This window comes from Lynx canadensis, chromosome E1, assembly GCF_007474595.2.
Source record: "Lynx canadensis isolate LIC74 chromosome E1, mLynCan4.pri.v2, whole genome shotgun sequence".
NCBI lineage: Eukaryota > Metazoa > Chordata > Mammalia > Carnivora > Felidae > Lynx > Lynx canadensis.
Window position 1 is genome coordinate 7,184,989 of NC_044316.2, and position 15,692 is coordinate 7,200,680.

General features: G+C 44.3%; 1 protein-coding gene across 1 annotated transcript in view; it reads right to left on the reverse strand.

Annotated features, from left to right (window-relative positions):
• Nucleotides 1-3,407: 3,407 nt before the first annotated feature.
• Nucleotides 3,408-15,692, reverse strand: part of HS3ST3A1 (heparan sulfate-glucosamine 3-sulfotransferase 3A1) — a 107,471-nt gene continuing 95,186 nt past the window's right edge. The window contains exon 2 of the mRNA XM_030296753.1: nt 3,408-6,216. Within this exon, the coding sequence (XP_030152613.1) occupies nt 5,595-6,216 (622 nt within the window). The 3' untranslated portion in view covers nt 3,408-5,594. The remainder of the gene's footprint in view (nt 6,217-15,692) is intronic.

Below are 15,692 nucleotides of genomic sequence, written 5' to 3' on the forward strand. Positions count from 1 at the left end.
TAAAGAAATATGAGCTTAGAGAAGACTTTCTGGGAAAGCAGGTGGTGCGGGGGGTGGGGGGGGATGCCACTGCCCAGGCCAGAGGCAGACAGCCCTTCAGAAGTGGGATGCCAAGTTGTTGACCCCGTTCTTCAGGTCTATGGTGAGAGGTGGGGTACTGGAAACCTGGTTATGTGTCCTTCCAACAACGTCTCCGTCTCCCGTCAAAAAATGTGCCCACATTCTTGCATTTTCTGTTTCATCCCTCCTGGTGTCTACATCGTTCAGACTATCCTCCCCAAAGCCAAAGCCGAGAGCAGTTTTCCCCTGGAATCGGAAGTAGGAAGTGGACGCCATTGCGCATGGTGCATTTGAAGAGAGGGACGAGCGTAGGCTGGTAGAGGCGGGGATGCCGGGAATCATAGAACACAGGTAGCACATAGGAAGAGAAGGCGCTAGAAAGTGAAGGTAGCATGGAGTGGGATAGGTGGGACAAGTCCTATTTGCAATGAAAACAAAGCCCCAGGGATGGAAGTAGACACTCTGGGCTTACTAGAAAGGGACTTCAAGACAGAAGTGGGGGCATCTGGGTGGCTCAGTCAGTTAAGCGTCCGACTTCAGCTCAGGTCGTGATCTCATGGTTCATGGGTTCGAGCCCCACGTCGGGCTCTGTGCTGACACCTCAGAGCCTGGATCCTGCTTCGGATTCTGTGTCTCCCTCTCTCTCTGACCCTCCCCTAGTCACATTCTCTCCCTTTCTCAAAAAATGAATAAACGTTTTTAAAAATAAAAAAAAAAAAAGGAACATGAAGCACAGAGACTGTAGTGTGTCCGTGTGTGGACCAGACAGTGACCTAAAAGCCCTCTTAGGAGTTAACGGCTAGCACCACGCTAAAAATCCAACCAGGCAGAGCTAATAAAGGGTGCCATTCCTCCTATCTGATCCTTCCGACGCACATAAGATATCAGACCCAGGGACAGTGGGATGAAAAGGGCTGACAGCAGAAGGTATGTCCCCTATTAATTGTCACCTTTTATTCTGATAGTAACACTCGAGGAGACGAAGTTGTTGAACATGTAACTATTAAAGGAACACGACTGACAGCTTCAACGGAAGGGGAAAATGAGGGTGATAGCCTGAAACATACTCACATCTCCTAACAGCCCACAATGGGTCCATACATTAGAAACAATTTCTGTTTTCAGTTTTATTTCCTCCTGGCATAACTAAAATCCATCATTTTGTTACTCTGGGTATAAAGTTGCTCGGCCCCATTAATTGCTCCAAATTTTCAAGCTTTAAAGGGTGGGTCTCCCATGCCAACATTCCATGATGGGACGAACGGGTTTGGGAATTTCCCTATCCACGTTTTCCTTCCATACACCTGAGAGGCTGAATGCAAATCTGCTTGCCCGTTGATGTGTCAAGCACCAGATACGCTATGATAATGTGGATGTTTCCCCAACAAGGCTTGAGGTTTGGGTTTGAAGTGGCCCATTCTTCAGGAATTGTAGGATGGGACAGGAAAATAGGCCACACTTCCCCATGTGTGACAGTCCTAAGCTCTTCTCTTCCCTGATTCTGTGGAAATCACACACAAAGTTCTGGGCTTTCTGGAAAGCATGGCAGTTAAGAATCTGCCTTCCTTTGCCATCGCTCAGCAGTTTGGAGCCCTTTGTAAACCCTAGCACCCCCGTCTGATTTCAGCTGTTTACCAGAAGTGGGGCCATTTACTTCTGTCTCTGGACACGTTGGTTACGTCAGGTAACAAGAAATATGGTCACGGCGCTGTCGTGGAGACACAAGACACCGCAAGACTTGAACGTGAAAAAGCCTTCAGACACGTTTTATTGGGAAGCTGTTTTTCCCCTCGAAGTTGATGGATTCCACTTCACAGAAATGCCATTGTCCGTTTGTTGTTAGGAGCTCCTGGACCTCGGCTGGAAAAACTCAGTTCAGTGATGTTTCTCTTTTGTGCTCCTCCTGACAAAAGTGTGGCACGAAACATAGATCTGCTTACTACGATGGGATCACTCTCGGACTTGGGAGAAAGAAGGGTTTTCAAGAGCAAAACCTAGAGTGACAAGGGAAAGAATTACTGGGCAAGCATTCAGTAGAATCTGGTTTTTACACCCGCTTTAGACCCGCGCTCGCTGGATAGGCTTTACTTCTTCTTAAACCAGGAATCTCAGCACTGCTGAGATTTGGGGTAGGGTGATTCGTTGTTGCAGGAGCTCACCTGTGCATCATCGGTCTTGAGCAGCATCCCTGGGATCTGCCCACTAGAAGCACCCTACACTCCATCACCTTTGAGTCAACAGAAGTATCTCCAGACACCCTTCCTGGGAAGCAAAGGCGTCTTTTGTTCTCTTAAGTGTTCCTTTCCTTATCTGTAAGGTGCAATTCAGCAGAGCAGAGAGCTGCTGTTGGTTTAAGGGGATGCCTCTGACAGGGTAATCCGCCACGTGAATGGAACGTGCTATTATCTAATACATGTGTTTAGGTATTCACACATTGAATTGGAGACATCTCCATGTGGAACAGATTGAGCAGGTCTCGGCCGACAGAACCGGATGAAGGGGTTTAGGAGAAATTATTCCTCTTTGCAACAACAGCAAAATCAAGAGTGAAGAATGTCCAGACCCAGGAATGGTTTAAACCCCCACGTAACCAGTTATAGAAAGGATTTAAGTGCCAAATGGGGACCGGATCCATGAGGTTTGTTCCGACTTTGGAGCTCTTTGAAGATAAAATCACAGTGGGATTGATACTCTGCAATAATGAAGGAGCTTATTAATGTCCAGTGGTTAGAATAAATGAGTTCCCCTTGAAAGTTACCAAGTTACCTAGAGAATTATATGCTCTTCTGGAGACAGAATTCTCCACCTCTAAGAAGCGTGTAGGAGGTCAGCGTGGCTATGGAACAGACAACTGAAGAGAAAGCTTGGCTAAGATGTTCACAGCAAGGACAAAACCTGGGGCGCTTAGGTGGCTCAGTAGGTTGAGTGTCTGAGTCTTGATTTTGGCTCCGGTCATGATCTCAAGGTCATGGGATGGAGCTCTGTGTCAAGCTCTGCACGGAGAGTATAGCCTGTTTGGGATTCTTTCCCTCCCTCTCCCTTTGCCCCTCCCCCACTTACTCTCTCTCTAAAAAAATCTTAAAACCCCCCTATTTGATATAGCTAAATGGACAAAAGAAATGTGAAGCCAAGTCCACACACAGCAGGAGTTAAGTGCAATTTCTGCTCTGGAGGAAACTTCCAGTACACTGACTCTAGATCTGTTTGGCTGGGATCTGTAACTTCTGACCCTCTTATGAAACTTGAGAAGTTAGAAAGCTCTCCTGGCGGGCTCTAGAGTCATTCATTTTTTTTTTTTAATAATATGAATTTCAAAAAAAATCTACATGCAAGGAGAGGTGCTTTGAACTCAATTCCGTTCTTTTATTATTTCTTAACACAACAAGAGGAAAATGGCGGAATACAACTGTCAGATGCGCTATTTCCCTGCACAAGGCACATCTGCGCAATGCCAGGCAAATGCTTACCAAGGAATCAGAGGCATGAACAAAATGAGTTAAGAGAAAAGATGCAAAGAGTTTCAGATGAGTATCTCGTTTCTCAAAGTGAGGATTTAAGAATAACAAAACCAGGGGTGCTGCATTGGAAAATTAAGGGCACGGAAGGCAAGACAATCAACTGGGCAAAGGAGATGGGGAATTGGGGTTTTCTTAACTCTCCTAAGTGGTATATTCGTACAGAAAATTCAAGGGTCTGGAGCAATGTTGGAACACCTTGAAACTTAAATAATTTTTCCCCTTCATTTGAATCCTGTGTTAGGTCTCTCCGGAAAGATTTACTTCCCTTGAGGCAGCGTCTACGGTTGAGGCACATTTGGCTGTACATTTGCAGACAACTCTAGTTTCTTTTGATTGACCGCGCCGGAGAAGAAAAAGAATTATTATTTTAGGAGACTGTAGGGTCTGGTCCTTTAAATTTTTGGCAGGTACGGAAAACTTCCATGAGATGGGAGACATTTTCCTCTTGGGTTTACAACTGTAATAAAAGGTTGCTGACAGACTAATTATAAATGTTTTATATATTTCGTGCATATGTGCTTCTCTCTAAACCAATTTAATTCCCATTAATGCTAATCTTGTTAATGCCCACTCAGAGAGGAAAGGAATACTCTTAATAAACTATTGATTTATTTGAGCTATTTAAAGGGAGGGGGAGGAGAGAAATAGATGGGGAGAAGAAAAAAACTGCCATTTTACCCACATCTGTGTTTCTTAGAATATTTCTCAAACATTAATGAATATTCGGTTATCCCTGGTATGAACAGGAAGCAGGGGGAGAAAGAAAGTGATGGTGACAGTCTTCGACCCGTGAAAAATAATGACATTTATTTTTTTTTCTTAGTATTAGCTCCAAGATTAGAAATGACACATTACAAAGAGAAGCAGATTTTCTTTGTTAAAAAAAAGAGGTAACAAAAAAGGAGGTTCATACTCATAAGCTCTTGCTGAAGTGGGTTTTTCTTTAAAAAAAAAAAAAAAAAGGACAGTGAACACCACACATAGGTAACTTATGCTCCTACCACTCTTTTCCTGTCCCTAGTGTGAGTGTCCGTCTGGTTCTCCAGACACAGATCCAGTAATTTCTCTCAACCTCAACAAAACCAAGATTTCTAGATCTCAGGGTACTTCAACAAGCTAAGACTGGCCCTTAAAAGACGTTATGTCCACGTCTGAGCGGTGTCCTCGAACACGGGTGACTCCTTGTGACTTAGCGTGTCACAAAGCTAGCCTGGAACTTCAGAAGGCGACAGGAAACCCTCGCTGTCCCATCTCCGATCGTCCTCAGACTAGCTAACCGTCTCTAAAAGGATACATGCCTCACTTCCAATTCTCTCTGGAACAAGTGGCAAGATATAGGAAACAGGTAAAAGATGGGGTTTTGCCCAAGGTCCACCATCTGGCCTTATGAGAAGTCATTTAACGTCCCTGAGACTCAGTCGCCTTCTCTGTAAAAAGGGAATCATAATCTTTATGTGCTATGCGCTTACCCCACCTTCAGATAAGGACGGGAAAAGGTGCTTTATTCAAAAGTTCTATGGTAACTGGGAAGCGGTGTACAAAACATGGGAGTATTATTAACTGGGAAACGCTTTTTGAAAAGTGGTGCAAGAAAAAAAAAAAAGGGACAAGGGAGGAAATAGAAGCAGAGATCATTTTATCTGGGACCTGTGGAAAGACAGACAAGAGACAGAGAGGCAGAGACAGACACCGAGATCGATCGATTTACCCTCAGGATTTCCCTCAATGGCCACCAACGCTCATGGTTTATAACTGTGTATAGAACACATAAAATAAAAGTAGAAAACTGAAAGTATTTAGACCAGTGAGGTTTTCCTTTTTTGCTGGTCCAAATGTTGGCATGTGGAAGGCAAGACGCGGGCAGAGGCCAGAACACTCTCTTTAACATTCACTGGGGGAAAAAAAAATTCGGAAACAAGTATTTTCAGCACAAATATTAAACTGCCTTTTCCCTACCGAGTGGTAAAAAAATATATTATATTTTGATATTTTTCTTTTCCTTTTTAAATTATACTGTTATCCATCCCAGCCGAAGTCCTGGCCGGTCATCTGGTAGAACTTCAAGTTGAAGGGCCGGTAGAAGTCGCGCAGCAGGCGCACCACCTCGCGGTCGATCTCCGGGTGGGTCCTGCCCTTGGTCTTGCCCAGGCAGTGGGGCTTGCTGCTGCCCTCGGCCTTCTTGAGGCAGGGGAAGCCCTTGGTCTTGTTGAAGTAGAAGTGCTTGTCGGTGATGATCCTCTTGAGGCCCAGGAAGTCCTGCACGCGGCCCAGCTCGCCGGCCGGGTCGCTGATGAGCCGCTCCCCGCTCACGAAGAGCATCTGGCCGATGGGAAAGTGGCGCAGCCAGTGCTCCAGGTGCTTGGCGTAGATGCCGATCCGGATGGCGCTCCACGACGTGTCGATGAGGCCCGTCGTGCGGTTCTTGAACGTCAGGCTCTCGAAGGTGGGGATGTCGGGCCGCTTGGACAGCGTCTGCGTGTAGTCCGAGATGGCCCGGGTCACCGGGTCGCGCACCACCACGATGAGCTTGGTGTCCTTGGACATGGCCGAGATGCGCGCGGGCGCCTCGCGGGTCACGAAGTAGCTGGGCGTCTTCTCCATGGTGATCTGCCCGTCCAGGGTCCTCGGCATCAGGTCCCTGGGGAAAGCAAAAGGTCACGTGAGAGCCTAAAAAAGGAGCGACCTCCCCAGCTGTACAGAGAGAGCGCATTCCGAGGAGGGACGCGTCCTGTAGACTCGGGAGCCAGGGCCCCGGAGCTCAGGGCTGACTCTCCCACTTCCTAGATGGAGAGGTTGATCGAATACTGTGCCTCGAGGGAAACAACAACATTATGGATCTCATACAGCGTTAGTGATGCTTAAGGGAGTTAATATATCTCAATACCTTAGAAGAGTGGCACAGAATAAGAGCTATGCAATTTATTATTATTATTATTATTATTATTAAAAAAAGTTAACGTTTATTTATTTTTGAGAGAGAGATTGAGAGGGAGAGAGAGGGAGCATGAGCAGGGGAGGGGCAGAGAGAGAGAGAGGGAGACACAGAGTCCAAAGCAGGCTCCAGGCTCTGAGCTGTCAGCACAGAGCCCGACTTGGGGCTTGAACTCAGAACTGGGAGATCATGACCTGTGCCGAAGTCAGACGCTTGACGGACTGAGCCACCTAGATGTCCCTTATTATTACTATCATTATTATTATTATTATTGTCAGCCCACAATGCTGTAAGAAAATAACCCTGATCAAATTCTTCAGGCAAATTAGACATAATAAACACATGACTACTATGAGATGGTATTAAAATACCCTGAACACTTTCTGTAGTTTTCTTATAAACAAAGCAATCAGATTTAACCTGATGCCCCTGCATAGTACACAGCATACTTCCCTTTAGAATTTCTGAATGTTCCTGTAACAGACAAGACTTATTAAACTTAATCTAATAATTTGAAAAGGTGTCACTCCAACAGTCTACATCCATTGGCTGGATTACGGCATTATTATCATGGTATATTTTCAGGACAACAAAGTGAATTCTGGCTCTCCGTTCGGAACATTCTTGATTCTTGTCTGCTCACTTTTCCTGATGAACGTTAGCATCACTTGGCCACGCTGAAAGAAAAATATGCCACTGGAGTCTTGATGGAGCAGACATTGCTATCCAGTTCAAGCACGAGGTCTTACCGGGAACTGATGGGTTTCAGGACCAGTCAAAAAGTGTGAGTAGGAGAGGGGCACCTGGTGGCTCAGTCGATTAAGCATCCTACTGTTGACTTCAACTCAAGTCATGGTGTCACAGGTTGTGGGATCGAGCCCCAGGTCGAGCTGACAGTGCAGAGCCTGCTTGGGATTCTTTCTCTCTCTCTCTTTCTCTCTCCCTCTCTCTGCACCTCCCCCACTCATTCTTTCTCTCTCTCTCTCTCTCAAAATAAATAAATAAACAGGGGTGCCTGGGTGGCTCAGTCAGTTACGTGTCTGACTTCAGCTCAGGTCATGATCTCACAGTTCATGAGTTTGAGCCCTGTGTTGGGCTCTGTGCTGACAGCTCGGAGCCTGGAACCTACTTCGGATTCTGTGTCTCCCTCTCTCTCTCTCTCTCTCTCTCTCTCTCTCTGTCCCTCCCCTCCTTGCTCTCTGTCTCTCGAAAATAAATAAAAGTTAAAAAAAATTAAAAATAAACAAATAAACATGTTTTTAAAGTGTGAGGAGGAGAGTTAACCTATTTATTCTTCCATGTTAAACGTACTACTTACCATTAAACCCCCCATCTGATATAAAAGCACTGTCTCCCTAATTACAAGTTTTGTAAGAAATAGCTGTTGCACAAATCATTACTAGAACAAATGTATTTTGGAGATTTATTTCAATGACTACATTTGTTCTTTGATCCGTCATTAAGAAGAATCGAACTTCTAAATGTTCTTACACTGGATTCACTTTTATTCCTGGAATACAGACTGTTTCTGATCTATTTTTCTTTTTATATAGACCTGATTTGGCTCATCGTTATTTTCTTTTGGATTTTCATTCATATTCATTATGAGCTGTTCCGGCCATTTTTCTCTTGATCAATAGCTTAATCAATTGTTAGAATATGAAATATTACACAAATGAGTTGAGCAATATTTTGTATTTTTCCATATCCTAGAGAAGTTTAAGTAGAAAATAATTTTCTGTTCTTTAAATTTGGGGGGCATTACCTACAAAGGCATCTAATACTGGTTCTTGTGGGAGGCAGGATAAGAAAGAAACTAGAATTTTCTTTTTTTTTTTAACGTTTATTTATTTTTGAGACAGAGAGAGAGAGAGCATGAACAGGGGAGGGTCAGAGAAAGAGGGAGACACAGAATCTGAAACAGGCTCCAGGCTCTGAGCTGTCAGCACAAAGCCCGACGCGGGGCTCGAACCCACGGACCGCGAGATCATGACCTGAGCCAAAGTCGGACACTTACCGACTGAGCCACCCAGGCGCCCCAGAAACTAGAATTTTCAAAAACCTTTTCACTTTTACTTACTTATTTTTTGTAAATACTCTGTCTCGTGTCAGTTTTGGCAATTAAGATGCTTCTAAGTCACCCAGCCTTACATCCCAGTCTTGACCGTAATTTTACAGTCTCCCGTAATTTTGTGTTTTCTGCCCTTCTTTCTGCTTCCTAGATTCGTTTATCTTTTTAAATTCATTTATTTGCATTTTAGCTTTTTTAATGCTCCCTTTCGTCTTTTTCTTTCTCTGCTCTGTTCTTCAAATTCATTTTGCAGGATGCTTCATTTATTTTCGATCTCTCTTCTCCAGTAATAAAATCATTCTGAGACCATTATTTCCCCTTGACGTAGAAATTTGGTCAAGTTTCACGTTTTCACACACTGTTGTCATTTTCATAAATATGTTAATTGCGTTTTATACTTTTTATTTCCTTTTTAATCCAGGTATTATCTGGGATTGCTTTTTATTTTATTTCTAAAGGTGGGTTTACTGTATTTTCCCCTTAATTTGGTTATGCATTTCTAGTTTGCCTCTGGAGTAAAATAATGCTAACGTTGTATTAAGAAAAATTTCAAACACACCCCGAAGTAGAGAGAAAGGTAATGCAAATCTCACGTACCTTACATCCAACGTCAAAAAAAATAAAAACTAGTGGCTAATTTCACATCATTCATAACACCCTCCATTTCTACTCTCTCCCTCCACAAATGAATTACCCGAAAGTCTGTCTCAGATGTCGTATCAACTGGTTCATAAACATTCTGGTTCCCCGACAGCTGTTGGCAAGGATGTGGAGAAAGGGGGATCCTCACACACTATTGGTGGGCACGCAAACTGGTGTAGCCACTTTGGAAAACAATAGGGAGGCTCCTCAAAAAATAGAGCTACCCATGACCCAGCAATTGCACTACTAGGTATTTATCCAAAGAACAGAAGAATACTAATTCAAAGGGATACATGCACCCCAATGTTTATAGCAACATTACCTACAATAGGCAAACTATGGAAACAGCCCAAATGTCCATCGATGGATGAATGGATAAAGAAGATGTAGTATATATATACAACAGAATATTACTCAGCCATCAAAAGAGAATAAAATCTTGCCATTTGCAATGACATGGATGGAGCTGGAGAGTATTATGCTAAGTGAAATAAGCCAGTCAGAGAAAGACAAATACCATATGATTTCACTCATATGTGGAATTTAAGAACTAAAACAAATGAGAAAAAAAGGAAAAAAAAAGAGAGAGAGAGAGAGAAGCAAACCAAGAAACAGACTCTTCTTAACTGTGGAAAACAAATTGATGGTTATGAGAGGGGGGGATGGGTAAAATGGGCGATGAGGATTAAGGAGGGCACTTACGATGAGCACCCGGTGATGTATGGAATTCCTGAATCGCTATATTGTACACCTGAAACTAGCATTATCACACTGTATGTTAACTAACTGGAGTTTACATGAAAACTTAAAAAAAACAACAATTCTGCTTCCTCGTGGCAGATTCCTCAATATTTGTGGCAATAAGCCACTGACGTTGGGTTAGTTTAGTAATGCTGGGTATTCTCAGATTCTTGCGGTCTTGGCTACTTCAGTCAGGTTATCTTCACTTTCTTCCTTGGAGAAGGACTTGATAAGTAGATATCTGATTTCTGTTGCTTTTTGTTGTTTTAAGAAATCTGCAATTCTTTCTGCAAAAGAACCTTTCACGTTACCCATCCTCTCCCACTCCTTAAATACGCCTTCCGGTCGGGGTTAAGATTCAGCAGAGACCAGAGTTCAGTGTTGCCATGAGGAAGACACAGATTGCGGTCACTGCCTTATGCAGCACTGGTGTCTTTGTGTGACCTCCATTCACGGACTCGTCACGGTGACGCTCCCCACAGAGATCTGACAAACTGGCTAGGCCAATCCCCTTTGGAAGCTTAGGTTACGCTTTTCCAAGATGAGCCAGGAGATCCATCCAGATACTGTTGGCATAAATCAGTGACGGAAATTTGATCACCTGTGTGAAAAGGTCTGGGGTAGCAAAAGCAAACGTTCAATGTCAGTGACGTGATAAGAAAAAGGATTGGCTGATGAAAAAAAAAGTACACATTCTTGCCTCCTTTCCTAGGATCTCGGACTTTCAAACTACTCTGCCTCCTTTTTTGGCCAGTAAAATAGAGAAAACAGAGTTCGCTCAGAAGCTACTGGTTGGTGATCTCAATCCGCCCCCCCTTGGGTCTCTGGAGAACAGATTCCCCAGCAGCCTTTCAGCAGAGATTATGGCTACAGATTGTGCTGCACCAGAGGAAACCCGGCTAACGTCCCTGAAAAAAGAAACCATATTTCAAATGATCTCAACACAGAAGGGGAAAGAGCTATCCAAGATAGGCGTTTAAAAGAGGAAACAGCTCAAATGGGATTTCAGAAGAAAAACACATTCGTTACTGTCATCCACAGGATGAAGAAACGGACTGGTTTTGACAGGGCGGGTGGGGATGGGGAGTCCGAGTTAACTGGAAGCTGCCTGCAGGCTACTTTCTTCAGAAACCAAGTAATCATCGTCTACGCAAATCCTTAACCAAGCTGACGCCGTAAAAGGACTCGCGACAGGATTCGCTGAAGAGGAATCTCCTTTTTAATTTCTTTATTCCTTCCCACACTGCAATTTGAATTGTCGCGTTCAAACTCAAGGTCATCTATCACAGGAAAGGAAATGCACGTGTAATTTGGAATATCTTATTTCAAACTGTTGAGGACAACCTGCAAACCAACCTTCCTTATTGAGTGAGGCATAGACCGGGACCCTACGCCGTGCCAGGACTTGGGCCCCGAATGGGCAGGGAGAAAGCCATCCCGGTATCATGAAAGTTTTGAAGAAACACCAGACAGGCTAAAGGAGAAGAAAGGTGTGTGCAGTAAGACGCGTGAAGGTTCCCTAAAAACAGAACGAGTAGGGGTGGGGAGTGAGAAATTCAATTGGTAGATAGGAAGGGTACGTCCTACGAGGCCTCAATTCCCAGCTATGTACCCTATCCCAACTTCACCTCTCAACAGTGACACAGATTTAGAGACAGTGGTAGCAGGTATGGAGATAGGGAAATGGGTAAAACCAGAATTTCGAGGGGCGCCTGGGTGGCTCAGTCCGTTGAGGTCGTGATCTCACAGCTTGTGGGTTCGACCCCGCGTTGGGCTCTGTGCCGACAGCTCAGAGCCTGGAGCCTGCTTCCGATTCTGTGTCTCCCTCTCTCTCGCTGCCTCCCCTTCCCTGCTCATGCTCTGTCTCTCCCGGTCTCAAATAAAAAACATTCAAAAAATTTTTTAGAATTTTGAGGAAACATTAGATAAGCTTGTTCCCCCCCACCCTGAGGAAGCCAAGGGTAAGAGGGGATCTCATAAGCAAATGAAGGATTATTACAAAGTGGATGGCACCAACAGGGACACAACAGGAATCACAGCGGCCAAAAAGCGAAAGCAACCAAGTGACCATCGGCGGATGAATGGATACACAAAACAGGCTCCATGCGCACAATGGAATATGCTTCAGCCTTAAAAAGCAAGGGGAGTCTGACATGTGCTCCAACAAAGGACGAACCTTGATGACATTATGGTCTGAAAAATAAGCCAGTCACAGAAGGACTGTGACTCTATGTATGTGAGGTCTCTAGAGCCATCACGTTCATAGGAACAGAAAGTCGAATGGTTGTTCCCACGGGCTGTGGGGGCGGAGGGGAGGGCTGTTTAACCATACACAGTTGTAATTTTGTGAGATGGAAAGAGTTCTGGGGAATGATTGCTCCACGACGTAAATGCACTCAACCCTACCGAACTGGTCACTTAAGAGCGGTTAAGATGGCAAATACTACGTTCTGTCGATTGTATCATGTTGTCATTCATTAAAGAAAAAAACACAACGCACTAAGAAGACAAGGGCTCCAATTGCATCCACAGAATTTAATCAGACAGAAGAGCCTTTCTGGTTTTGCAGATCATGAAGCATTCAGCACAAGGTACTGAGAGAGGCTGTGGTTTTCGCTCTCCTCTTGCTAGACCAAAGGGGAATAGAAGAATTTATGTCGTATCTGGAGCTGTCTGGTTAAGAAATGAGGTTTTTGGCCTGCTTCTTGCCCACTGCTGGCTGGGTGACTGTGAGTGAGTCATTCAACCTCTCTAATCTCCGCTTACTCACCTCACCCGAAAAAATCAAGCCAAAGGGCTCAGAAATCTGGACCATAAGCAGTATTGACACGACCATTATAGCAAGGGACATACCAATAATTGTTCTCAAGAAGGGGATGCCTGGTGTTTAGAATTTCCAGCTTCCAGGAAAACCCCATCCAGTCCAGAGAAGATCAGAGACCCTCTGACATGTTCCCGGGACATCTGCACACCTGTCCGCTAGAGGCCCTGTATGTATGATGTTCAGACAAGGACAGTGCCTGGTTTGAAAGCCACAGCCTGGCAAAGCCAAGTTATTTGGAAGGACTGGCCTGTTCCGGTGAAGAGAGGTGAGCTCAGTTTTTCAACTCCTTCCCATGCCATGTGGCACACCTGTCCCCAGAAGGAAACTGTTTGGGAACACTTCCATGTGCCTTGGGCTGTTGGGCTACCCAGATGCCCTAGGATTTCACTTTGGATCTGATCAGTCTCACTGGGATCAATCTCTATGGGCCTCCAGTTATATTTGAGCCGTTTTCCAGATGTCTGTGGTACAGGAAATGGCCAAGTAGGAACCATAATACACCTGCTAAATAGTCTGTTTTTTTACCTAAGCCCTAAGTCAACTGAGTACTTTGTGATAGGAGTACTCAGGTGACCCAGAAGACTTTTCCTTCTGCCACACTGCTGACCAGATAGATCTGCCTCCATGTCCAGTGACAGTCCCAGAGACAAGGCCACCCGCCACTCTAGTGCTGTGTGCACCACCATCACCTGGCACGGGCAAGGGCACCACCAAGAGGTAGCCCTTGATGGCACTCAACAACACATATTCATCGCGCGTGTAATACAGAGAAAGTATAAAAGAGAACCGACCTCATCATGTGCTTCACCCTTTGTATTCATTTGGGTCATTTCCTCTGAATTCACACTGACCTCATATTGCCTTCCTGCTGGAACTGCTGCTGGCCCTCTCCAGAGGCACTTCTTCCTTAAAAAATTACCCTCCCTCATTGTATTTTTAGTTTGGTTAACCAGTTATTCACATGGAAAAATAAATCTTGGTCTCTCCCCACAGAGAGAAGTCAACTCCAGATGGCTGGTACACATAAACACGAGTGACAAAATAATAAAAACTTTTGTAAGGAAACCTAGGAGAGCATCTTAATGATTGAGGGGGGCAAGTATTTCTGAAGTGTCTTAAAAGAATAACCACAAAGAATGATGAATTGGACTATATTAAAAATAGGAACTCCTGTTCATCAAACGGTTCCATTAAGAGAGTAAGGAGACAGGTGTTAAAAGAAGATATTTAAAATACATTTACCTGACAAAAGATTCATACCCGTAATACACGAAGAGTTCCTACACATCAACGAGTTAAAAAAAAACTAGACATCATAAAAGAAAAATGGGCAAATGTCTTGAACAGGCACTGCATACACAAATTAAAGTACCCAAATCGTCAATAAACATATGAAAAGGTACTGCACCTCATTAGTTATCAAGGAAATGCATATTAAAACACAGTAACACACACCCAACGTGGATGGCTAGAATAAAAAACACAGAGAATTCCAAATATGGGCAAAGATGTGCAACAACTGGCTCCCTGTTGGTCTGAGTATAAACTGGCATGAAGACTTTAGAAAACTATTTGGAACTATTCACCAAAGCAGAACATATGCATACCCTATGGCCCAGCAATTGTACTCCCAGGACCATATGCACAGAATACCCTATGTATGCATAGGTGGCTGGGTGGCTCAGTCGGTTGAGTGTCCGACTTTGGCTCAGGTCATGATCTCACAGTTCGTGAGTTCAAGCCCCGCATTGGGTTCTGTGCTGCCAGGTCAGAGCCCGGAGCCTGCCTCAGATTCTGTGCCTCCCTCTCTCTCTGCCCCTCCCCTACTCATGCTCTGTCTCTATCTCTCTCAAAGGTGAATAAACATTAAAACAAAAATTAGAAATCATACATATGTTCATCAAAAGACATGGTCATGAACATTCACAGTTAATCATAAGAGCCCCAAAGACAAGCTCCCCAAATATCCATCAAAAATAGAAGCATATATATGTATATAAGTATGTATACATATATGTAAATTCATGTATGCATATACATGTGTGTATATGTGTGTGTGTGTGTGTGTGTATCATTTTTGATGATGTAAATTGTGAATGAATACCCAAAACACAATGTTATTAACAAACACAAGCCAGACACAAAATTGTCTATACTGAATGATTTCTCTTCTAAAAAGTTCAAAAACAGGCAAAATCCACGTACAGTGTTAGATGTCAGGACAGTGGATGCCCTTGGGGGAGTGAGAGACTGGAACGGGGCACAAGGTGCCTCTGGAGAGATGGAAGTAACCCCCCCTCCATAATGCAGGATTTGTGTCCTTTTCTGGATTCGGTTACATTGCGGTAAAACGTTTCCAACACTTATAAAAAAATAAATGGACCAATTCTCCCTAATTCTCCAAGAAAAACATGCCATTCAAAACAGTGCATTTGCTAAACCAACCACATCTCCAACTGGTGGAAATTCAGACCATAAAGGAAAAGGAGCTCAGCTCCCATACACGGGAATCAGTGGTCCTCTCAATGACCTCTCCCCCCGCCCTCGCCCAGATCAGTGATCAGAACAGGAGCCACCTAACCTCTGTCCCACACCCGGGTCACTGATTCTCATGGCTCTGTAAGCACAGCAGTGTTCACAGCATCAGGCATCACAGCGGACGTGTCCCTAGAGCGTCAACAGGGGTACAGAGATGATAAAGAATGCATTATGTTTGCAAAAAGTTTAGCAATTGCTTTAAGCTTTACCCGGATCCAGGAGGGATAAGACAGGCATCGTGCTCCCCAGTTTTTCTGACGAGCAGGCTGAGATTCAGAGAGCCTAAGTGGCAGACACAAGTTCCCATAGGCAGTACGGAAGGTGACGGACGGGTGCCCCAATGCCTAGTGCAAGGTCATGTCCACT